Source organism: Aythya marila, assembly GCF_965140915.1.
Source record: "Aythya marila genome assembly, chromosome: 1".
In the NCBI taxonomy this organism is placed as follows: Eukaryota; Metazoa; Chordata; class Aves; order Anseriformes; family Anatidae; genus Aythya; species Aythya marila.
The window spans coordinates 27,663,080-27,686,641 of record NC_139042.1 but is presented as its reverse complement, the minus strand read 5'-3'; the positions used below and the strand labels follow the sequence as shown (position 1 = coordinate 27,686,641).

Here is a 23,562-nt window from a genome sequence, read left to right as displayed (position 1 = left end):
TGAAAACTTCACCTGGGTGCCCGCAGCCATAAATCAAGGTCCATTTCTGAAAAACTTCTTCCCATAACAAAGAAAGGTGGGGTGGGGAAGCACTTTAAAACAACTGAACGCAAAGATGAAAGAGGGAATTAAAATACGATCCCAACTTCCAGATCCCAACTTCCCTTACTGGGGACAGCACTGAATGCTTGTCTTCACTGAGGTCTTAGTGCAGTCACTGGACTTTACAACTCCACCTGATTTTCAGTCCAGTTCAACAGACGTTAACCTTTCTTTAACACATCCAGGGAAACTCTGCTTACTCCCAACCCACTGGAACAAGCAGATCCTTGGAAGCCCATCACATTTTTTTTTAAATGCAAAAAGGTACCTGAGTAGCAATGGCTTTTGCAGTTTTTCTGTTGTCTCCTGTTATCAGCACCACGTCTATTCCCATGTTTTTCAGCGTGTGCACAGCAAGGGCTGCCTCCTGCTTGACAGTGTCTGCTATGGCAATCATTCCACACAGGGCACCTTCACAAAGAGACATCCTGCGTTAAAAACAGCTTTGGGCAGCAAAGGGGCAACAAAAGTGTAGGACTTTCCCTCCATCACACCACGGTGGCTTGTAAAGCAACATTTTCTGAGCAGGATCGGCTTTCAGAAGCCTGAACCACCATCTGAAGTTTTCTAAGCTATGGCCCCTTTCTTACACACACACACACCTCTCTTTTATCTGTTCCAGATCTAACAATAGGCTCCTTTGATAAAACTCCTGGACCAGGAAGAAGGGGAAAATAGGGGAAAATAAGGGGGTGGCTTTTAAACATGCCCAACTGATAGGTTTTATGGCCTGGACAAATATGATTGAGGGCCAGAGAATGTTTTGTGCCCAGGTCAGGTGCTGAAGCTATTCCTCCAGGAAGCAGTGCATTTGTTTTTATATCCCCTAATCTTTCAGGGTTGGATCTCTATCACAATTAATTACTTCTCTACAGGAATGCTGTGCCCAACTTCCAACACATCGACTGAAAGGCATTTCTGTGTTTTCTTCACATGACTTACAAAAATCCCATGCTGTGTGACTGCACGTGACTTACAAAAATCCCATGCTTACTTTTTCAAAAGTAAGGCCTTAACAAGGTTTCAGTCCCCAGTTTCCCCGGTCACTATCACTACCAACAACAGGAACTCCAAGGGTCCTGATTTTCAGCATTTGATTTTGCTGGACCCTGACAGAGCCCCAGTGGAGACATGCAAAGGCCTCTGAAAATTACTCTGTGTGCACATCAAGATTATTTATTCACTGATTAATTCAGAGGCCCCAAATCAAGATCACAGGTGCACTGGCAATCTATCACCATTACAGCAGCTTCTCGTATCAAGGTGTTGTCTAGGATCCCTTTCTGTGTGGCACAGAGCAGAAGCCCTCTGGAAAAACTCATTTAGTCTGATCTAGCATTTCTTTTATACTTGAACAATCTAATGATCTCCCACGTTTATTCATGAAGTATTTTGAGATCAGTAATGCAATGGGTCAACCTGAAATCCTTAAGTGATGTAAAGTCTGGGTGGGACATCAGTTTGTGGTTGCACACCCTGCACCAGCACTGCTTTTTGGAAGCAGGAGGTTCAGAAATGAAAATTTAAATTAAAAATTACCCAACAAGATCTTTAAACACTGAAAGCAAATATTATTTATAACATTATAAGTTACTGTGATATAATATCATAATTGTATCATTATATATAGTATATATATATATTGTATTATTATATAAATACTGGAAGTAATAATAATAAGTAGTAGTAGTCGCTTGACACTAAGTTACCAATGACTTGGTTCACTTTGTTTTTATCCTTTCCATGGTAGAATCATTTGACATTGATTAAGTCTCTCCAAAGAACAGCAGTTACCATCTATAGCCACTAATACGGCAGTCTGTCCTTTGGTTTCGTGGTCTGTCATTGCATCATTTACATCATTTGCGATGTGCAAGCCATTGCGCCGCATCCACTCGCGATTTCCAATCAGCACCGAGTACACGTGGGAAGCTGACGGACCTTCGTGGAGAGAGAAAAGAAAAATGAGAGACTTACAAAAAGGAGACATGCCAGAGACATTATGTTTGAGAACGACAGTTTCAGGCTGCACTAGCTATTGAAACACTCTGCAGAGGTTTTCTTTTGTGTGAGTCTTTGACTGGGAATGGCCACATCCTAGACACTTCATCTGGGGGCTTATCGAATGAAATGAGGCTTATTTGAAGTGCTGCTGTCGTGGCCAAACCCAAACGCATAGCCACTACCTGCTGACAGCCTCACAAAACTTTCCTCCTTCAAGACTCACTTCTGAGCCTGTTTATACACAGAACTGTGTCATGAACTTAATGGAAGCATTTGCACATATTTGCCTCTGTGAGTTCGCATTGTTTTCCTGGGTAAGTGCAGCGTGCTCATTTCCTAAATGTCACGCCCCATTGTTCTCACAACTAACAACTTCTTTCAAATATAAAGGCTATTTTTGGTAACAAAAAAAGTAGTTTTGTTCTAACAAACAATGAAACAGTATGGAGAGCTCTTCATTAAGAAGTCAATCCAACTTCACAAAAGCCATCTGAAGACAGAGAGAAGCTATTACATCAACACCATTCACACATGGCACAGTTCTGATGATTAAAGTTCTTATTTTATTTAATTCTTCTAATAGCTTTCTCAAAAAGGTCAGAAGAGACACAGTCTTCAGAGAACTGATGAGCTTCTTAAAGAAGGCTTTCAATATGTATTCTTTCTCTCGTACAATAACAAAGATCAAAGTGCCTTTCACAGAGCCTGAAACAAAAATAAATTTGTTGGCTAAATCAAAAACATTACGCACTGAAACTTTTATTGTGCACCTGCTGATTATTTTTTTTTAATTAAGTGCCTTGAGAGATATTGAAACAGAAAACAAAAGGTCCAAGTTATTACAGAACTAAAAGGTAGGACATAAATGTAGCAATAAGATAACGTATGTTAAAGGTAATTGCTCCAAGTAAGAAGATCATGCTAATTGTCAAACTTTGCTCTCTGATGGACCATTCTTCTGTCCTAAAGGGACCTTGCTGACTATGGCTTATTGCCTAGGTATTGTGCAGACTTTTGGAGTACTCAGCACTGTAGCATCCAGATCCTTAATTAGGTTTCTGAATTCCAGAGCAATTGAGAGTAGGGGAGAAGAGAGTTCAAATTTTCATAAAGGCTTATTTTTGTCCCTCATATTCTTTGTCTCTCTCTCCATCCTTCTGCTGTTCCTAGTCTGGCAGGATTCATTAGCCCTTGGGCAGAAGTACCTTCTGATTCAGGGAGCGCGATCAGTGCGTTATCTTCCAGAGGAACGCTGCTGTCCCCGCTCCTGTTAGCATCCAGCTCACCCAGCCCCTCCTCGGCCATGCCCAGGACAGCCTCAACGCCGCCAACTTTACAGCTGATGCCACAGCCTGGGACCGCCTGGAAGTTGGTGCAGTAGCCCAGGCTCTGGGTGCCAAGCTCCTGCAGATGTAAGCAGAGTTCACTGTCAGTCAGCGCGTGGTACAAATATTAGACAACTCCCACCAAAAAGAGACCTCATTCCTCCTCTTGACAAAGACTTAAAGCAGCATAGAACAGAAATTAAAATAAGGATGTCCTAGATGTGCCGGGGTTTTCAAATGCAAAGAAGTTACAGTGTTGGTTCATGACCTCAGCCAAGATTAGGAACTAAAAAGAAATACTACAGCAAGCCATACAGCCTCTGAAAAGAGGCAACTTCTAATTAGCTTCACAGACAAGTGGCTGTGTGGCATCAGCTCTTATGTATATACACAAACACATATAAGGACAGTGAAAAACTGCATCTAATCCCTGTGATCTGCTGACCTGGTGGATGATTTCCTTAGTTTCTACTAAGGAAACTGTTTTTTTGTTTTGTTTTGTTTTTGTGGAGTGAAGGAGAAGCCAGTGAGTACCTTCAAGATGAGAAAATGAATTATCAGAACCCTGTAGTGTTTTTTTTTTTTTCCAATCTTTTTGCAATTCATTCATTTATAACCAAGTTATTCTGGCTTAGCTCTCAAAGTCAGAACTGTGTGTACCTTTCAGTGACCTCATTACAATGTCGAGATGATAAGGCACATGGTAAGAATACCTGCAAACAGTACAGCATTTGAATTCATATAACCATAAGCCAGTGATAATTGGTGCATGTGATAATGACATAAGTATCAGGGAAACTAAGACAAATTTGGAAACAGAAAATGTTATATATAAAGGAGGCAATTGAATCACTACCTACACTCTATTTTTCCTTCTAAATTTACATGTTAACTTCTAAATTTCACCACTGAAAGATCTATCATTAGTAAGTTTCAGATTCATCAACTAATCACAAAAAGCCCAGTGACTTCTCTTAGCAGCAAGAAGCTGGTTATTTTTAAAGCAGGTTTCCTATGTTGGTTTCTATTTGTACCTTCATTCTTCCTGAAATACTTGATGAACACACGCGATATGTAAGCGACCTCTAAGGATCTGCACAATTTGTGAAAATGGGAGTAAATCTATTAATTCTTTTGTGAAATTCACACATTTCACAGGACAGTATTCATGTTTGGTTTAAAGCTGTTTGCTTGATCTATTCAGATAAGCAAATGACTAACAGAAGTGACTACTACAACCAGGTAATATGTGAAATGTCACCATATATATTTGCTTCACGATGCTATTTTAAACATAAGCATTCTTCCTGCATATATTCCGTAATCCTTTTTTTTCCCCCTGTTATTTCTGGGAAAACTTCGTAAGATCTTGCCTGAGGACTCCATAGAATTACCAGAAAGCCAAAGCTTAGAATATGCCTTCTAGGTATCACTCAGAGTAAGATGCACAATCATAAAATCCGCCAGCTTTTCAGCCTGTTACTTTTCAGAGAGGCCTGTCCCTCTGGAACTTGCTCATTTCACACAACATCGCTGCATTCATGTAGATCTCTTCAACCCTGAGGTGAAACAGAAAGGCTCAGTACCTCTTTGCAGTATTTAGTCACTGCTACTCCTAAAGGATGCTCGCTGCTGGCTTCTGCAGTGCCAACCACTGCCAGGACCTTCTTCAGAGAGAGCACAGCTGTGTCTCCCAGCAGAAGCACCCTCATCACTTTAGGAACTCCACAGGTGATGGTCCCAGTTTTATCAAACATCACGGTCTTGATCTGCAAAAAAGAAACCACAGTTACTACCTAAGCTGTGTGATCGTAGGAATGTTTGCATGCTTTAGGCACATAAATGCAGGCAAGAGATCAATAATCAGATTAGTGTAACCAAACCACAATGAATAAACCTACAAAAGTCAGGGATTCCTGTACTGTGAACTGTCTGTGCAGGACTCCTCATGCCTTCTTATTCATTGCCCATACAGCTACAGTACCATGCTGTACCTGTATCAGGATCTCAGACAACACACTCACTGCAGGACTTGCACTTTGTGTGTATGTATTCTCATGCAGGATTCATGTAATGGCACCTTACTCACTTTTACCACAAGGTATGCAATACAAGGAGGGCTTTTACAACTCCTGTTCCAAATAATTAGCAGTAGCATTTAGGAAAGAGGATTCAAAGTTGTTTGGAGATAGAGCGGGTGGGAGAGAATTCAAGAAACTGCAACAAATTCAAGAAACAATGATCTAATCAAAGCCAACCTCACCAAATTCAGCAATCACTGGTTAGCCAGCCCTGTGGGTCTTGAGGAATCAGCAAAGAACCAAGAAACACGGCCCCACATACACCAAAAATCAAAGCTAAATTCTAATCTTGAAAAATAAACACAGCACGGAGAAACACATAAACCAAAACCCCTAAAGTCAGCACCATTTCCATTCGCAGCTATTCCAGCCCATCAACCCTGCAGAATTCAACAAGTCACCTAATTTTCCAAGCCCTGACCCAACTTTTCCCTGTAATCCAAAAATCCAAACGAAACAAAAAAAAAAAAAGCTAAAACAACATTAATTAGAGTATTTTTCATGTTTCTTTTCTTTTGTAGTTGTTCCATTTTGCCGTTACTTTTGTATTTGTTGCTTTTTTTGTTTATTTTGCAGAGCCTTGTAAAGAGCCTTCTGATCTCTCATATCACAATTTTATCATGTCCAGTAAGAACAATAATTATCAGTCTGATTAACTTATTCTTACTTATCCCTTTCACTTAAGTTATTCCGTTTATGTCTAATCCAGTCTCCCATAACATAGTTTAAACCCATCTTCTTCTTACTGGCTTTGGACATGTCAAATCCTTTTTCCTCCTCCTCTTTTCATCAGTTTTCTATGTTGCAACAGCTGGGTAAGCTACAAAAGTACAAATGAAGCATTAACCTTGTGTGCCATTTCCAGGGGCTTTCCCCCTTTGATGAGAATACCGTTCTGCGCAGCGACTCCTGTGCCCACCATCACAGCTGTTGGGGTAGCCAAGCCTAAAGAACAGGGGCATGCAATGCTCAGCACGGTGATCGAGGTTTGAAATGCAAACCGCAGTATCAGTTCAGCTTTTGTAACGTCTTTGTTCTGATTCTGCAAGAGAGGGGGGAAAAACAAACAAACAAACAAACAAAAAACAACAAAGAGATGCATGTTTGCTGATAGAAGATAACACACATGTGCATTCTTATTCACTTCAAAAAAAAGCAACACACATTTACCCAGAAACCTCCAGGATAGGAAAACAATCTATTATTGTTACTGTAATGATAGAAAAACATCAATATTACAAGTTGTTTATGGCAGCATTTTGTGGCTTTCTTGCTGCTCAAGCACACATATGCTTCAGGACTTTCTGTTGGACACCACCTATTGAAGCAACACAGCAGAATTACCCCTTACATTAAGTGGTTTGACAGAGTGACTCTCTTTTCAGGCTCCTGGATGATTGTGTAGCTTCCTGGCCTTCCCTTCATGATTTACCAAAGGAGAACCCTACATCCAGGTGCATGGATTGCCACAGTTGCCGAGCATAGCAAATATACATCGAAAATATAAGAGATCACCTTCCTTCTAACACCAAACCCACTATCTGCCATGGAAAAGGATGTTCAAACAATATTTCAAGCATGATAGGAACAGCTCAGTTCCTTTCAATACAGTTATAGATAATGTTTATTCCAGAAGAAATACCAGTAGTTTCAGTTTGTGAGAACCCCATGCAGAAATAAGGGCTAAAAGCACAGGTATATTTATACCTGCAAATATATCTACTCTGTGTAGAAAACACCACACTGTACAAAAACAACATCAAACCCTACACACCAAAGGTACATTAATTTCATTGGGAGACTTCACTAACAACAAAATCCAACTCTTAACGAAATTACTTACAGGAAAGTATTTCTGAATGATATCAAACTTTATAAAACCAATTGTGATCCATACTAACAAGGTCACTGTAGAAATAATGATGATAAATGGAACAAAATATCCACTAAACCTATCTGCCAGTTGCTGGATAGGTGCCTACAAAAAGAAAGAGAGAGATTTGCATGTTTATGATCAAAACACAAATATGCAGAATTCATGAAAGCAATAGTCTTTATCTGATTCTTTTTTTGAAGTCTGGAAAAACAGCAGTTTGCTGAATGCGTAAATATGTCAGAATATGGGATATTTTTTCTAATTTAATCAAAATCTGTGAATAAGGCTTACTTTCTATTACTTTTACCTTTGACATCTGAGCTTCTTCCACCAATTTCACGATCTGTGCTAGGGTGGTATCGTTACCAACATGGGTTGCGTTAACAAGAACTGAGCCATGTGCATTTATAGACCCAGCGATCACCGTGCTCCCAGGCTTTTTGGTGACTGGCATGGCTTCCCCTGGAAAGAAAGAGTAAGAACAGATGTGCCAGACCAGTGCAAGCACCTCTAATGACACTGAATTTAGTCCATTAGCACACAGCACATTGCATGCTAGCAAAATCAGCATGCTGAACAATAATGACATGAAGTCACATCTTGTTTTTGTCTTCTGAAGCTATGTATAAGTGGTGTCATACTTCTATAAACCTTTTTCTGGGTTTATTTTTGCAGCAAATGCCTTAGCAGACGTCTCTGGCTCTTCCTTTTCAGCCTGCCTGAGATCTAGGGCTCTCATTCTCTGACCTCCAGAAACATAATCCCCTACAGCCTACAAATGCCAGTGCCCAGATTTTCCTAAAATAGGCCATGGTTTCTCATGCCTTCACTGGAACTTTGAGACACGTGGGAGGGGAAGTAATATTTCTGAGTATCTTGGCTAAGAAATGCATCACAAAATAAACAGCCAAATGGACAGGGTCACTGTGAGAGAAGATAGCTAATTTTGTGGCACCCAAAACACAGGCTATTAAAGTAACAGAAAAGATTTAGGATACATTTTCTGTGTATATTATGTTTATAAAAAACTGTGAATTGGCACCAGCAAAGTGCCAAAAAATCACGTAACCTGGAGACTGTGAACAAGAAGACGCAGCACAGCTCCTCAAACCACAGAATGTGGAAGTCGTGTACAACAAACAGATGGCTCAGTCACCTCTGTTTTCTGTGATTCTGCTTAGCAAATGGGCCAGAAACTAGATCTTATGCTTCATTCTTTCCTTTCCTCAACCAAAAAAAAAAAATTAGCATTACTATCCCTGCAGATAAAGCATCAGTCATCTCATTACCTTCCCAGCTTTTTATTAAATCACTTAATTAGTGAAGGAATTTGGGCAAGGCTTTATTTGATTAACTGGACAATAATCAGTTTAATCTTCAAAAGCACAACAAAGTTGATCAGTCCTCTAACAAATCCAGCAAGCTGCCTGGAAAAACACCGCACTGCTTGGTGTGGTAGTCACCAGCAACTGTAGAAGCTGGGGGTGGACGGAAATCCTACACCTTTCCCCAGAACAAGAGAGCCCGAACACCTGGATTATGAGAATCCCTCTTTGCCATTTTGCTCTGAACCTCTGAGCTATAACTTGTCCTGACCTTTTGTGAGACCAATAATGGAGGAAGAAGCTTAAATTTCCTTAATCCTAACCCTCCAGCATGCCATCCCTCAAAAGGGCCAGGAACAAACTGATCTTAAAAGGAACCTCTATGAATTTCTCCAACTGATATTTTGTACAGCCATGGGAGTTTGGACATTGTCTCCATTTCTTCCACCCTCAATTTTCAAAGACTACAAAATTTGTCTCTGCGGCAAAGCTCCTGTTCTCACGTTGTCTTTTCAAGAATCTCTACAAAACCTTTATTTTCTGTTCTTAAGGCAAGCGATGACTGGTTCTCCTAAAATTAAGGGTGTCCCCTCCTCCCTAGGCAAAGAAATACATAACTACATCAAGCAAGCCAATGACAATGTAGAAGTTACAGACCCTTTAAGTTATTTATAAAAATTACACAATCAAATAAATCCTTAATTAACAAAAAGAAATGAAATTTTCAAAAATTATGAGTAAGTCCCACGACCCTTAATGAGCCCCAAGGTGTGAGGTTTGCTTTCTCTCTCCTTGCTCACTTGGCAGTCCCTCTTGGAAGCCCTGTCTGATGCCCATGCATATAGACCCCAGTATTTCAGCTGTGTCTCCACTGCCCTTTAGAAGTTACTTCTGAAAAGGTACCACCTCTGCAAATATAATCCTGGGGAAATTGCTAACATCTCTCTGGAATAACGACAATAGTGTTTAGCTTCCATCCATCCCATTAATACATCAGTAAAAGTCACTGAATTGAGCTGAGATGCTTTGTGGTTTTTTTTTTTTTTTTTTTAAGGGTGCGTGCAGACAGGATTTAGACTGAAGCTCACAAAGCCCAGCCACAGCGTTCATTAAGCTGGGAGGTTATTCAGACAACACCTTTTGGTTTGGGGCTGTTTTCTTTTCTTGTATGAAAAAGTTACAGCAGATTTCACATCCCTGAGTAAGTTAAAAGGAAATTACCAGTAATGAGAGACTCATCTGCCATAGAACTGCCTTCAATCACCTTTCCATCCACAGGGAACTTTCCACCAGGAACAACTTTTACAATATCACCCCTCTGAACCAGTTCAACAGCTACTTGCTCCTCCCTGCAAAAGACACAAGTAGAACAAGACAGATCGTTTAGGCCAACAGCTTCAAAAGAATAATGCTTTCACATTTACTCATCAAGCCTAGGCTGAGCTTTTTTTGGTTCATGAATACCTGATGATAGAGTGGTCAGGTCCAAGAGTCACCACAGTGGCTTCCGTGGCTTGAAGAGATATAAGTTTAGCAAGAGCTTCTGAGGTCTTACTCTAAGAAACAGAGACACATGATTAAGACATACTGAGATGTATAAATGCTGATGCCTACTGAACACGATGATACATGAACTTTAAATGACCACAGTACCACAAATATCAGAAACATCTGACTCCAAAATTAATCTGAATAGTTTTATTCTATTCTCATTATAAAAGCACGGCATTTTCTGTGGAGATGAGTTACCTTTGCTATGTGTTCGAGCCATCTCCCAAGGGCAATGAATACAAACAGCATTGGAGGAGTGTCAAAGAAAGTGACAGGACTTTTCTCTGCCTTTTCAATGATGGCCACCATCAGGATCACACAGGAATACACGTACGCAATCGTCGTGGCCAGTACGATGAGCACATCCATATTGGCTGTCTTGTGCTTCAGGGATTTGTAAGCTTGTAGGTAAAAATACCATCCACCAAGAAACTGTTGGCGTAAGCGTGGACAAACTCACGTTAAGATCACAGCAGTGAAAGCAAGGAGCACATAATACCACCTATTATAATAGAATTATGAACATGCAGTAGATAAGGGAAGGGATTGCTGTCCCGTGTGAGCTATATGTTGCAACTTCAGTCAAGTCATCTACTCGGAGGTTGATTCCCTTGTCATCCCCTCACTCGCCCTTCCTTGCTCTCTGAACAGCTCTGCCAGCTAAATACCACCCTTTTGCTAGAAATGCAAAATAAACTAAGCACAGAAGTTGAAGTGATTTATCTAGAGTTACCCAACCAGTTTGCAACCAATCAGGTATTTATTTGGTTTAACATTACTTTCCCCTCTTAGAAATGCAACTGGCAAAACTGTGGCAGGAGTAAGCGCTGTGAGCAATTACAGAATTGGCATTTTGCAGAAAAGTCCTGCTTAAGTCTATGTAGGTGGTACAGAGAAGAGTGAAGGTATAATCCATTAAACCCTTCCAGTCTCCTGTCTTTATCAGATCAGATTATGTAAATGGGAGATGAATAAAAAACACCCCCCTAGGAAATATTCTGGACATACCTGAACAAAAGTGCACAGGACAAAGAAGAGAAGATTTAATATAGATAATCCAGGAATGAGATTCTGTTCCAGCACCATAGACCCATGGTGTCCGCCGTCAGGTATTAGCATATAAATCATTAGGATTAAGACAGGGATACCAAACACTAGGCTGCACAAGAAAGACTTCCTCCACCTGAAAAGTAGAAGCTGTAAATCCCCGGCCATGGCACACCCCATAATACCCAGGCCAAACACCATGATGGTGCAGAGCGAGGGTATTAGTGCTGTGCTAACACAAAGCTTCAGGATATTTGGGAAAGATCCAGCACTTCAGGACAACTTTAGTGTCTCCTACATATATAAATGTACAGAGCTTTATCTGTTAAAAACTGAGGCTAATCAAAGTAATAAAAGTATCTGAACCGAATAGCAAATCATAACATTAAATATGCTTTATACAAGGATAAGCTAAATTAACTGGGGAAAGTGAGGATGGTGAATTACAAGAGATGATCTACATGCACTCATTACTGAGAGAGGAAGAGAAATACTTACTGCTGTATTTCTTTTTTATGATCCAAGTTATGTGCATTTGGAACTCTTCTAGACACAGAAGCATGAAAGCCAATTTCCTTTTTATTAAAAGGGGAGGGAAGATGAGTTAGCTTTGATTAAACTAACGATATTACTCATAACATACTTAAATGACACTACTTTTAGAAGAAATGTCAGAAAAGGACACTGTTCCATATTTAATAAATGCCATTTTCTTATTTATTTTCAGATCCTGCCAATGTGAGATCATATATCAGCCAGGACTCAAAACATGGCCTATAAAGGACTTTTTTTTATCTATACACGGACAAAATCATGATGCAGTCAGTATCCTGGCTTCTTAGGCACAGGCAGCTCCCATAGCTGGAATTCTGCTGTCCTCATCTTCAAAGGAATTTTACACGCTTTCCTCCCCACTGGTATGAGAAACAGAAAACACCACAAAGGAAGGGAAAAATGTATACAAGCCTCTGGGCTAGTAAACCTTGCTAGCATGGATGCATTAGAACAAGTCCAGAGGAGGGCCATGAGGTAATCAGAGGGCTGGAGCACCTCTTCTATGAAGACAGGCCGAGGGAGTTGGGGTTGTTCAGCCTGGAGAAGAGAAGGCTCCAGGGAGACCTTACAGCAGCCTTCCAGTACCTAAAGGGGGCTACAGGAAAGGTGGGGAGGGACTCCTTGTCAGGGGGTGTAGTGGTAGGACAAGGGGGGAATGGTTTCAAACTAAACAGGGTAGGTTTAGATTAGATATGAGGAAGAAATTCTTCACTCAGAGGGTGGTGAGGCCCTGGCACAGGCTGCCCAGAGAAGCTGTGGATGCCCCATCCCCGGAGGTGCTCAAGGCCAGGCTGGATGGGGCTTTGGGCAACCTGGGCTGGTGGGAGGTGTCCCTGCCCACGGCAGGGGGTTGGAACTGGGTGGGCTTCCAACCCAAACCAGTCTGCGATTCTGTGATTCACCTTGTTAACAGTACAGTTCATAGATACACCTGAAGTAGAAAATGGGGACTACCAGATTCAGTTTTAACCTGCAAAGCTAACCGCAGGACAAAGCAAAGGTGCAAAAAGCCAGTTCTGCCTGACACTTAGGTGAGCTGCTGCAGTGAAACCACTCCCCGACAACCCTCAAAAAAAAAAAATTGAACTCAAGAGCTGCATTATCAGATGCTCCTGTGGCAAAATGTACTTCACAGAACTACTCTACCAGCCTGAGCAGCCTACTACTTACACATTAACCACTGCTGCCACTTCAGCTATACAGACAAAGAGCTTTTTCTGAACAAGTACTCTCAAGTATATGAGAGGAAGACAGTCTCTGCTGTTCTCCTGACTACTTTCTGTGTGTGGCTCATACAACAAGTTCTCTTCCCCTTCTGCCAAAACAAAAGAAAAAGCTTTGTCACCTTTGGCACCTGGGCCATGATAACGGCAGATTTTATGATCTCTGCGGTTACTGATAAGCCAGGATTTTTTTCCTTTACAGGCTGTATCACATCCTGTTTTGGTTTAAACAGCTTCTCTCTGAATTATTATGGGAATAAATGCCAGTGTATACAGAGATGTTTAATACTCATGGTATGAACAGGGTTTAGCTCCCTGCTGTTACAAAACTCCCTTTACAGTCTCTTCCAGTGACAAGAGAAAGTCGTAGTTTCTTCTGATGTAACAACACTTCACTGAAACAACTGGAAACTGGCGACACACGATTCCACATACAGAACAGCCAGAATGGATATAGAGACACTTACACCAGATAGAGATTTAAAAAGTCTGGGTTTTTATGATAATTTTTGGAGGGTGTTTTTAGAGCAACAGCCTGGGATGCTATGCAATTCTGTGAAGCACAGCAGCTTCACCACATAGGCAAGACCGTACACATACAGCAAACACCATACATTATCTGCAAAAGTCAGCAACACTTCCCAAATATCAGCTGTTTTATTTTCTTTTTAGCTTCAACTTATAACTGTTCATATATTATTTTTTTTTCTAAAGCCCACCTACCTCAATTATTTTTATAATGTCTCGAGGTCCTGTAATTTCAGGATCAAACTGGATGTGAGCTTTGCAAGTAGCCAGTGCAACTGAGGCGTAGAATATGCCGTTTGTTCTCATAAGTTTGGATTCAATGTTGTGAACACACGAAGCACAAGTCATCCCTGTAATCTGAAGAAAACACAATTTTAGGAACAGTTTGCAGTCTTTGAAATCAAAAGCAGCCTCTTCTCACTGTCAGTGTTAAGAAGGACCAGTACAGAAGTTAATTAGCTTTAGCATTATTGATGCAGGTTTCAGTGTTCAAGGAAGACCATTATTTTTCTTTTTAAGAAAACACTAATGACTGTTCAAACTCTGCTGGTAGTGACCCAAGCCCTCAGAATGAAGAGTTTATAAAGCTATCTTAAAGGAAACAAAGCTGAGAATATAACTGTCCACTTTTATTGTAAATTTCTGCAACCAGCTAGTTTACTGAAATTTCCTGGTAGCTTCAGTAAGAGATGTTCCCTCTTTCTGATCTATTAGCATAACTGCAGACTGTTGTTATCTTTCTTACAATAGATGTATGTCCGAGAATAAAAAGACTTTTGAAGAATCTGTCCTCAGCATGAACAATTTACTAATATTACCCAACCTTCTCAGGCCTCTTCTACAAACCCCCTGACATTCTCATCACATATTTGATGATAGACATTTCCTGTTCCATCTGTTTCATTTCCTCTTGCTAACAAAAGCCTATTTTTTACATACAACTACTAATTATTTTTTTTCAGCCCCTTTGGACAGGTCTTTCTAAGATAATTGCTGAAAAGAGAAAATCAAGTTAAGGAAAATTGGTGTCACCTGACAGAACTGACCCACTGAGGCAATAACTCTTTAAACAAAAGTGTTTATAAGAAGCTGCTTCTTCCAAAGCTGATATTTCCAAAACCAACATACAGTTTCAAGTATACATTACTTACAAGAAGCTCCACATTTCCTTCTGTTTCTGCATGATCTTCTATGACAGTAGCCTCAAAACCCAAATTCTGGATCAGCTGTGCAATTTCAAGAGGCTGTATGAACTCTGGCTTGTATTTTATCTCTGCTTTACCTGCCATCAGGGCTACCAACACTGAAACAATTCCTGTAGTGGCAATAATAAAAAAGGTTAGATAACATAGTTCCTTTGAGAGGAAGAAAAATAAAATATTACAAGTGATTTCTGATGTGGGCTGTAACAGCTTAGAGTCTTTTTATGTCTAGTGCTCTCTCTCTGCCTCCTTCTAGTGTTGTTCCCTGGTCACAGCAGCAGAGATTTTACTGAGATGTGACCATAACACAGTTCCCTTTAGCAACGACAGGAGTTGCAACGGGTACACTAGAAAAAAAAGATGAGTCTTGCTATGGTCTAATGAAACAAAAAGAAAGACCATAAGCAATTTCTACACCGTTTGCTACAAGCTCTACCCTGGACTCTGAGTTTGGAAAGCCCTAAACAAATTCCACTGCACAATGTTCGGCCTTTTATTTAAAAAAAAAAAAATCTAGACTTAAAATCAAAAAACAAAACTGACCTGAGGTGGTAGTTGTTTCCTGATTTGTTACTATTGCAGTGAGCATCACTGGGAGACTGGGTGCACAGAAATCTATAAGCAAAGCTTTCCTAAATCATGCCAACATGCATTGCAGCAGACAATACGAAGGCTCATCTGTTCATGTTCTGTATGGTCAGGGCAGAGGTAGCTCCAGAATGCAGAGTTAGAACTTAATAAGCCTGGCTGTGCCTCAACCAATTACCCAGGCACTGGAGCCACACATTTATTTGTACTTGCTTGTGCAAATGTATGCTGAAGAATAAGTTTCACATCACAAATGTGTCAGACAGCTCTGGAAGAGGTGGATTGCTCTGTAAAGCAGTAAGGTCCTGAGAACACAATGGGAACAATGTCTCTGCTCTTGTCTTGAGCCTTATTTGAAATGTCCATCATGTAACAACAGCTTCCTGTTGCAAAACAACTACGTCCATAGGTCCACCAGTGCAGCGGGATAGTTAAACAGCGACATGGTTACATTAGCACTAACAAAGAACACGAAGTCTGTGCAACCTCAAGATGTTCTACCACAGCCCCTGAATACCTCCTCCAACCACTAGACCCACCCAGACTCACGAGAGGAATGTCACATTTATTACCGTCTTCCTTCTGCAGTTTCCTTTCGATGGCAGACACGCACGACGCACAGGTCATGCCAGTGATTTGTAAAAAACACTTCTTGGCTTCACCGGGCTGGTTTGGCCCGTCGAGGTGAGGACCCTGCAGAAGAGAATCTGAGGCACGATCCTGGTGAGGAGACTCCAGAGCTTGAGGCTGCACCGCGGCATCGCTGGCGCCAGGCCGATGCTTGTGTTCTCCCGTGCCAGTATCTTGAATAAACACACAGTAAAGTGAACAAACACTAGCTAAAGCGTGATACGATGACACAAAACTACAAGCAGGCCGTATTTATCAGTCATGCAAAGTCTCAGTTGTTTGAAAGGTGATACGGCAATTATGGTTTCTTCATGGAAATGATGTAGATTGCTACTACACAGCTCTTTTTCCACTTTCAGATGGCAAATGGCTCCTTCCTATTTCAATGTCTAGACCTGACAGTTACCTCTGCTCAATAAACATCTATTGGGATCTAGAGTGTTTTCTGGGCTCCCCAGTACAAAAAAGACAGGGATCTCCTGGAAAGAGTCCAGCGGAAGGCCACAAAGATGATATGAGGCCTGGAGCAGCTTCCCTGTGAGGAAAGGCTGAGAGACCTGGGGCTGTTCAGCCTGGAGAAGAGAAGACTGAGAGGGGATCTCATCAATGTGTATAAATACCTGAAGTGTGGGAGGCAGAGGGATTTAGCCAACCTCTTTTCAGTGGTTTGTGGGGACAGGACAAGGGGCAATGGCCACAAAATGGAGCCCAGGAAGTTCCGCACCAACATGTGGAAGAACTTCTGCACGGTGAGGGTGACGGAGCACTGGGACAGGCTGCCCAGGGAGGTTTTGGAGTCTCCTTCTCTGGAGATATTCAAGGCCCATCTGGACGCCTACCTGGGCAGCCTGCTCTAAGGAACCTACATGGGCAGGGGGGTTGGACCCGATGATCTTTCGAGGTCCCTTCCAACCCCAACAATTCTGTGATTCTGATCCAGCACAGAGAACACAGCCCAGCCTCACAGTCACTTTGTCCTTGCTGCCTTCTACACAGAACTCATAGCACTTCATCTCTACCAGGGAAAAGGACGAGTTTCTCAACAGGTTTCTCTTTCTGGCACAATGTTTATCATGCAAGTACTGCAAAATGAGTAACGGGAGATTTGCAGCGCTCAGACCTCCACACACTCAGGCCCACTGTGATCATCTTTGTTCTTTGCCAGATTACAGACACCCAGTAACTAACTCTTCCAGCTGCACTCACAAACCAGATCTCTCAGGCAGAGTATTTGTATAAAGGAGCAAGAGCTGCCTCTGAATGTGTTAAACACAGGAGCTCCCCTCTTTTTCCAGAGATAGATCTGGCACTCTCCTACAAGTTCTGAAACAAATCATAATTAAATGTCATATATGGACTCCTCATTCATAGCTGTTGCATAGATTCAGAGGGATTGGACATACAAGAAAAGCTCACAGGAGTGGGGATATTGGGATTAAACCAACTCATTCCAGGTAAACTACATCTGTATCTGAAAGGAAATCTGTTCTGAGCTGAAGCAAGTAAATATTGCTGCTTTTGAAATTCACCAGAGAGATTACACACCATAGCAACTTCTTAAACATTGGGCACATGTATGAAGTGTACAAACTGTGCTGCAGCTGACATGTAAAAGCACTGCCTGCTTCCCACCAAAGGGTACATGTAAATGCATCTCGGCACTTACTTTGCTGAAAGCAAGGCTTAGCTCTTGGATAAAGTACTCAAGAATAAAAATCAACAGATTAGGACACAGTTACCTGTTAGCACAGACGCATCAAACCCCATGTCTTCTATGGCAGCTCTCAAGTCTTCTCCATTTGTGACAGCTGGATCATAACGTATGGTCCCAGTCTTGCCAGCTAAAGAAACTGCTACGTGCTGCACACCTTGTCTCTGCGATATCGTCCCTTCTATGGACTGCACACAGGAATTGCAGGTCATACCATCGATCCTAATAACAGCCGTGCACGTCGTGTCGTCCAGCGGCTCTCCAGCGAGACCACACGGCAAAGCAGGCGGTGGAGATGGTTGGTTATTTGCTTCTGAATCATTAGGGAGGCGCACTTTAAAGTTTCCAGGTGGAAGGGACTCAATAGCTCGCTGCAGAGCTGACAGGGTAATTAAATTTGGGCTGTACCGTACAACAGCACATTTACGCTCCAAAGACACGTTAATACTTTGCACGCCTGGAAGAGAGGATATGTTTCCTTCGATGTTTCTGACACAGGACTTGCAGTGCATGCCTTCTATCTGCACAGCCACGGTCGCTGTGCCACCCATCCTGGCAGCCTGTGGCTCCAACCCATCACTCTCAAGACTCGCCGGTGTCTCCTTGGGGTCTGCGCTCTGCAGGCGCCCAAGATCAAGCACACTGAGCTTCAAAGGTGCTGATTTACTCTTAATGGTGCAGTCGTACCCCAGGCTGCTGATATGGCTCTTGAGTTCCTCGGGCTGAATGATGTAAGGCTGGTAAGCAATGATTGCCTCCTGGTTAGCGAGCGACACCTTGATTTTTGCCACACCATGCAGCTTCTTCATCTTTCCCTCGATGCTGGTGACACAGGACTGGCACGTCATGCCTTCTATCCGAAGCTTTATTACCGCTTCCCTCGAGCACGGTAAACTTACAGATGCCGGTGTCAACCTCTTTTCTGCGACATTAGCGTCAAAACCCATGTCATGAATTTCCTGGCAAATCTGTTCCGGGCTTATTTCTGACTGCAGGTACTTTACTAGGGCATTATTCTGTTCAAGGGAGACTTTAATGCTCACGACGCCCTTCACCTTGGAAATTCGTCCTTCTACTGACTGCACGCAGGACTGGCAAGTCATCCCCACAACCCTGACTGCAACAGTGCGCTCCTGGGAAGATGGCGAGGGCAGGGTTTCAAAGCTCTCCTCGTAGCCCATGTTGTCAAAAGCAAAATGCTGTTTCATTGTAGGTTCCAGTGCACAGCTAGGAGGGGAATCAGTGTCGGACAAAGCCTAAAGAGAAAAATAAAACACATGTACCTTTATCACTTTAAAAGCAGCAATATTCTTCATAAGCCCTCAAAGCAGTCTACTTCCACTGAAATGTTTCATGATGTTAACTTACACTTTGACTACACTACCAGTTAGCTATGCAGTATGAATCAGGCCTCTGACACTTCCCTTGAGCAGCAATTTTAGAAATACCCACATTTCCAACCCAATCATTTATAACTTGTGTGCTCCTGCCGTGCAGCCCAAGCTCTGCTCTTCACAGCAGACTGCCACCAGCACAAAGGGTCACAGGAGAGCGCACACTGAACATCTCTCCACAGACATCAGAAGCCAACATTTTGGCCAAGCCACTACCAAAACAAAATAATATGCCAACAGAAAACAGATTCAGGAATTGCTGGAGCCTGAAACCAGGCAGGACCAGTTGCATGATACCTGCAGCACCATAGGTGTACACACAAGGGTCTGGATTGTCTACAAATATACAGATCTTAGAATTTAAAATCTACTCACAAAGATTTTAAAAAGACATATGTATGCAGATGCTTCCACTATAGTTTAGTTTCACCTTCCTCGCTGTGAGGTACCTAACAAAGATCAGATATTGAGCTCCAAGAGCTCGCTGCTTTGATCCAACACCAATTTTCCAAATGTCACAGCCATTACTGGAGGAGATTAGCCTGAAGTGGATTATCCATCAGTCAAATCATGGCCCACAATACTGCAATTCTACAGTTCAGTGCACTCAATCCAATTGAAAAATGCAATATTAATCAAAATTATAAAGCCGATGCTTCTCATGAAAGAGGTAATGAGAGCACAACTCTCCGTCATCAAAGGACATCACTGACACCAAGCAATGGGGAGGACTTAGAAGGGGAGGGACAAGCCCAAGATCTTCAGGTTTCATGGAAAGAACTTCTTGTTTGGGACTTAAGGGAAATTTATCTCCTAAAGATTTGGATGGAAGCTGTGACAAATCTATTAACTTGCTTGTGAAGGGCTCTCCACTGCTTAATAACACAATACGCGTCTTCTTTCTACTAAAGAGAAAAAAAACACAAAACTTTCTCCTCAGTACAGCAGCACAAACAAGAAGCATTTAGGCTGCTTATTAACACTAGACTGCTCCCAGTTCATTTCACGCAGCATTCAAAATTCATTAACTTGATTTTGTTTCATGCTTAGAGAGCTTGGGAATAATGATGTCTGGGTCACGACCAAAACGGCAAAAATTAAAACTAAGAAATTTGCTTTCAGTCTTCTCTGTACTGTATTTATTAGAACTGGAGGAGAATACTCCCTGGGAAAACAGAAGTGCTGGTAAACAGACAGAGGCCACCGCTTCAGTCACACGTCCATGCAGCACTCCTCTGAATCTCACCTTCAGGTGAAGGCAGAAATGGGTTTCCTGATGAGCCCATCGCCTCCTGCTCTACACAACAGTTCCCTGAGCCTTTGCCATGGACATTTATGGAGGCCTCTAAATAAAAACTGAAAGTAATCGAGTCTTCAGGCTTGACTCCCGTTAGTGGTACAAGCTCAGTTCACAGCACCACAGCAGGGCTGAGGCTGTCAGGGAGCTCTGGAGGCCCCGTCCACAAGCTCTGCTCCAGCAGGGCCCCCAGCGCAGGGTGCCCAGGGCCCCGTGCAGGCGCCTTGTGCCGCTCTGCCAGGAGGAGCCCCCACAGCCTCTCTGGGCAGCCTGGGCCAGTGCTCAGCCGCCCGCCCAGCACAGAAGTGCTGCCTGGTGCTCAGAGGGAGCCTCCTGCCTGCCCCTTGGTGCCCACTGCCCCTGGCCTGGCGCTGGGCACCCCTGAACAGAGCCTGGCTGCGGCCTCTTTGCCCCCTCCCTGCGGGGATTCCCAGCCCTGGGGGAGATCCCCCTGAGCCTCCTCTTCTGCAGGCTGAGCAGTCCCAGCTCTCCCGGCCTCTGCTCACAGGAGAGGTGCTGCAGGCCCTTCGTCATCTTTGTGGCCCTCTGCTGGGCTCTCTCCAGTGTGTCCATGTCTCTCTTGTACTGGGGGGCCCAGAACCAGACCCAGCACTCCAGGTGTGGCCTCACCAGCACTGAGCAGAAGGGAAGGATCACCTCCCTCAACCTGCTGGCAATTCCACCTAATCCAGCCCAGAGCCATCAGTCTTCTTAGCAGCAAGGATCATGTTCAGCTTGGTGTCCACCAGGACTCCTGCTTTAATGTCACCAGGTCCAGCACAACCTGGTCGGGCATGACCTCAAGATAACTAATAATAAGTGAGGCAGCCCCTCACTATCCTGGCATGAGCCCACCCTCTGTGCCCCCTTCCCTCTCTGCTTGTAGCCTCAAGGCTACACTCCAGAGATGCTGGGGAAGAGTTATGTGCATATTTTAGCTCCTGTGTCCCTTTTACTCCTGCACACCTGGCAGTCCCTCTCTCCTTGCACTTTCCTCGCCAGAAGTTACTGAAATCCTCAACGTAAATGTAAAGATGCAGCCAGCCCCCCCCCCCTTCAAAACAAAATACAAATGATTAATGGTCCCTATTTAAGTGCAGAAAAGACAATTCCATGCTTATTTCTTATTTGTGCCCTCACAGTTTAAAAATAATACGGCATCATATATGGGGAAGAAAACCTGTTTGAAAAGGAAGACTGTCTCTCACAGACTTTATTTCAAATGCTGCATAACCTTAAACATTCGTTTTTGTTCATGTCTACTTGGAGAAGCCTATTTCAATACTGTCCTTTGTCTCCTCTTCCCTATCTCCAGCTCCCATGAGATTTTGGTCACAGGGAGAAGCTCTTATCTTCACGAACACCCAGCAAAGCAAAAAGCCTCATGCGTGCTACAGGAGCTCGCTGCATGCATTTGCTTTTCCTCGTACAAAGGCATTTGTGTTCCTCATTCTTTGATGAAACTGAGGAAGAGCGGGGCGAGACACACAGCCTCCTCACCTGCTCCTATCCAACATGCTTCTGGGAGCAACCTGCAGACGGAAAACAGGCAGCACCACAGCTCTTGGGTCCTTCTCTGCATCTCCCCTACCCCACGCTCACTAAGCATCTCCATTTTCCTATGTGCCTACTGAAATAAAAGTGATTCAAATTAAATGAAGTGATTAAAGGGTATTTACTGGCACACAGTCTTCAGAAAAACATAAAAGCAAGGACTGATTTTACTATTTCGATGTATTTTTAGTCATAGGAACATCAAAACTTGGCCATCAATTGATATTTTGGATTAAAAGATGCACCAGCATTTAGAAGAATAGGCACTATTTTGTTCATTATTTGACAAAAACTGGCATTTGTGCTCTGCAAGAGAAAACATCCTTACACACATTTTTTTTTTATTAAAAAGAACAAAAATAAAGGGGAGTAGATGTAAATACATAAATATATATATATGAATGCCCTTTAAAAAAAAATCTAAATAATTTGAGAATCTCCCCCCCTCCAAAAAACAAACAAAAATTTGTACATATTCAAATGCAGTATCTAGAAAGTCTTCAGTATTTTTTTCTGTTTTAAAAAATGCTCCCAGGAGAAGGAGCATAGCCCTATCTATGGGCATATCTATGCGAAGGGGTGTTTCTACACCAGATGAGAGGAAAACAGCAGGTTCACGTAAGGAGCTGGCCAGCAGGCATGCAGAAATGTGCACATTCCTACATACAGCATGTAGTCTTCACACACTAAGTTTCAAAAGAGGGTTTCTTGGTAGCAGCTAACAGCTGTACATTAAATGGCACCTAGGAGACTATCAGAGACACCACCTCCAACACAGCCCAAGCTGGGACAGCCAGGTAACATCACCAGGGCCAAAGTCACCACGCAAAGCTCACCACCACAAAGAAAACGGCATCTGGTTAATCCTGGTGCCTGACACTTACCAGGGATCACCCCTCCTGCTTGCTTCTGCCCAGAAATCTGAATGAATCAAAGAAAAGTCATCTGTCTGCGTGTCTGAATCTCAGCAAACTGGCTGCAGTGACCAACGCTTTTTGCCTAACATGCCAAAGGAGGCCTGCTTACTTTTAAGGGGACGTGTACACAAGGTCTGTTTGCTCTACGGGACTCCGGCATATTTTTACAATGACTATGTGAAAATTATGTAAATAATGAAAACATGAAATTAGGACAATTATTTCCCTCCCCTGTTTTGCACATAAAAGTTGCCACTCAAAAAAAAAAACAAAACAGAGGGAGGATCTGGGCTGAAAACTAAGAAAATCTCATGAAAGTTGAGCTGTGAAGATCGTTTAAGCAACAGCCCTTAAATAGAAAAATGATTTTTAAAGAAGGGAAAAAAGTTAAATGGGGACCTATTGGAAGAAAAGCAGCAATAGTTGGAGATGGCTTTAAAGGAAATGCCAGAGGTGAAACTATTCCCATCTACAGCAGGCAGCTCTGACCAAGCAGCATCTGAAACCATGAGTAAGTCTGATCCCAGCTCCCAGGACAAGGATTTCAGAACAAACCCATCGGTGTCAAGAGCTGCCCTCCTTGCTGTCTCAGGCAGGAATCGAGTCTCTGTGGCTGCCCTGGAGAAAATCTGGGCCTGGGGGCAGCAGGAAG

At 42.6% G+C, this 23,562-nt stretch overlaps 1 protein-coding gene across 4 annotated transcripts in view; it reads right to left on the bottom strand.

Moving 5' to 3' along the window:
* Positions 1–23,562, bottom strand: part of ATP7B (ATPase copper transporting beta) — a 43,582-nt gene that overhangs the window by 4,898 nt on the left and 15,122 nt on the right. For 3 of the 4 annotated variants that reach the window (XM_082762264.1, XM_082762265.1, XM_082762263.1), the window contains 16 exons: positions 17,777–19,004; positions 15,980–16,210; positions 14,769–14,932; positions 13,813–13,974; positions 11,810–11,886; positions 11,273–11,447; positions 10,463–10,696; positions 10,178–10,269; positions 9,935–10,062; positions 7,696–7,850; positions 7,356–7,490; positions 6,360–6,554; positions 5,018–5,200; positions 3,312–3,510; positions 1,897–2,043; positions 371–513 (listed from right to left, as the gene is read on the bottom strand). In XM_082762264.1, the coding sequence (XP_082618390.1) occupies positions 371–513; positions 1,897–2,043; positions 3,312–3,510; positions 5,018–5,200; positions 6,360–6,554; positions 7,356–7,490; positions 7,696–7,850; positions 9,935–10,062; positions 10,178–10,269; positions 10,463–10,696; positions 11,273–11,447; positions 11,810–11,886; positions 13,813–13,974; positions 14,769–14,932; positions 15,980–16,210; positions 17,777–19,004 (3,648 nt within the window). Of the gene's footprint in view, positions 1–370; positions 514–1,896; positions 2,044–3,311; positions 3,511–5,017; positions 5,201–6,359; positions 6,555–7,355; positions 7,491–7,695; positions 7,851–9,934; positions 10,063–10,177; positions 10,270–10,462; positions 10,697–11,272; positions 11,448–11,809; positions 11,887–13,812; positions 13,975–14,768; positions 14,933–15,979; positions 16,211–17,776; positions 19,005–22,877; positions 22,918–23,562 lie in introns of those variants that run through there. The other variant, XM_082762266.1, reaches the window with a different exon arrangement.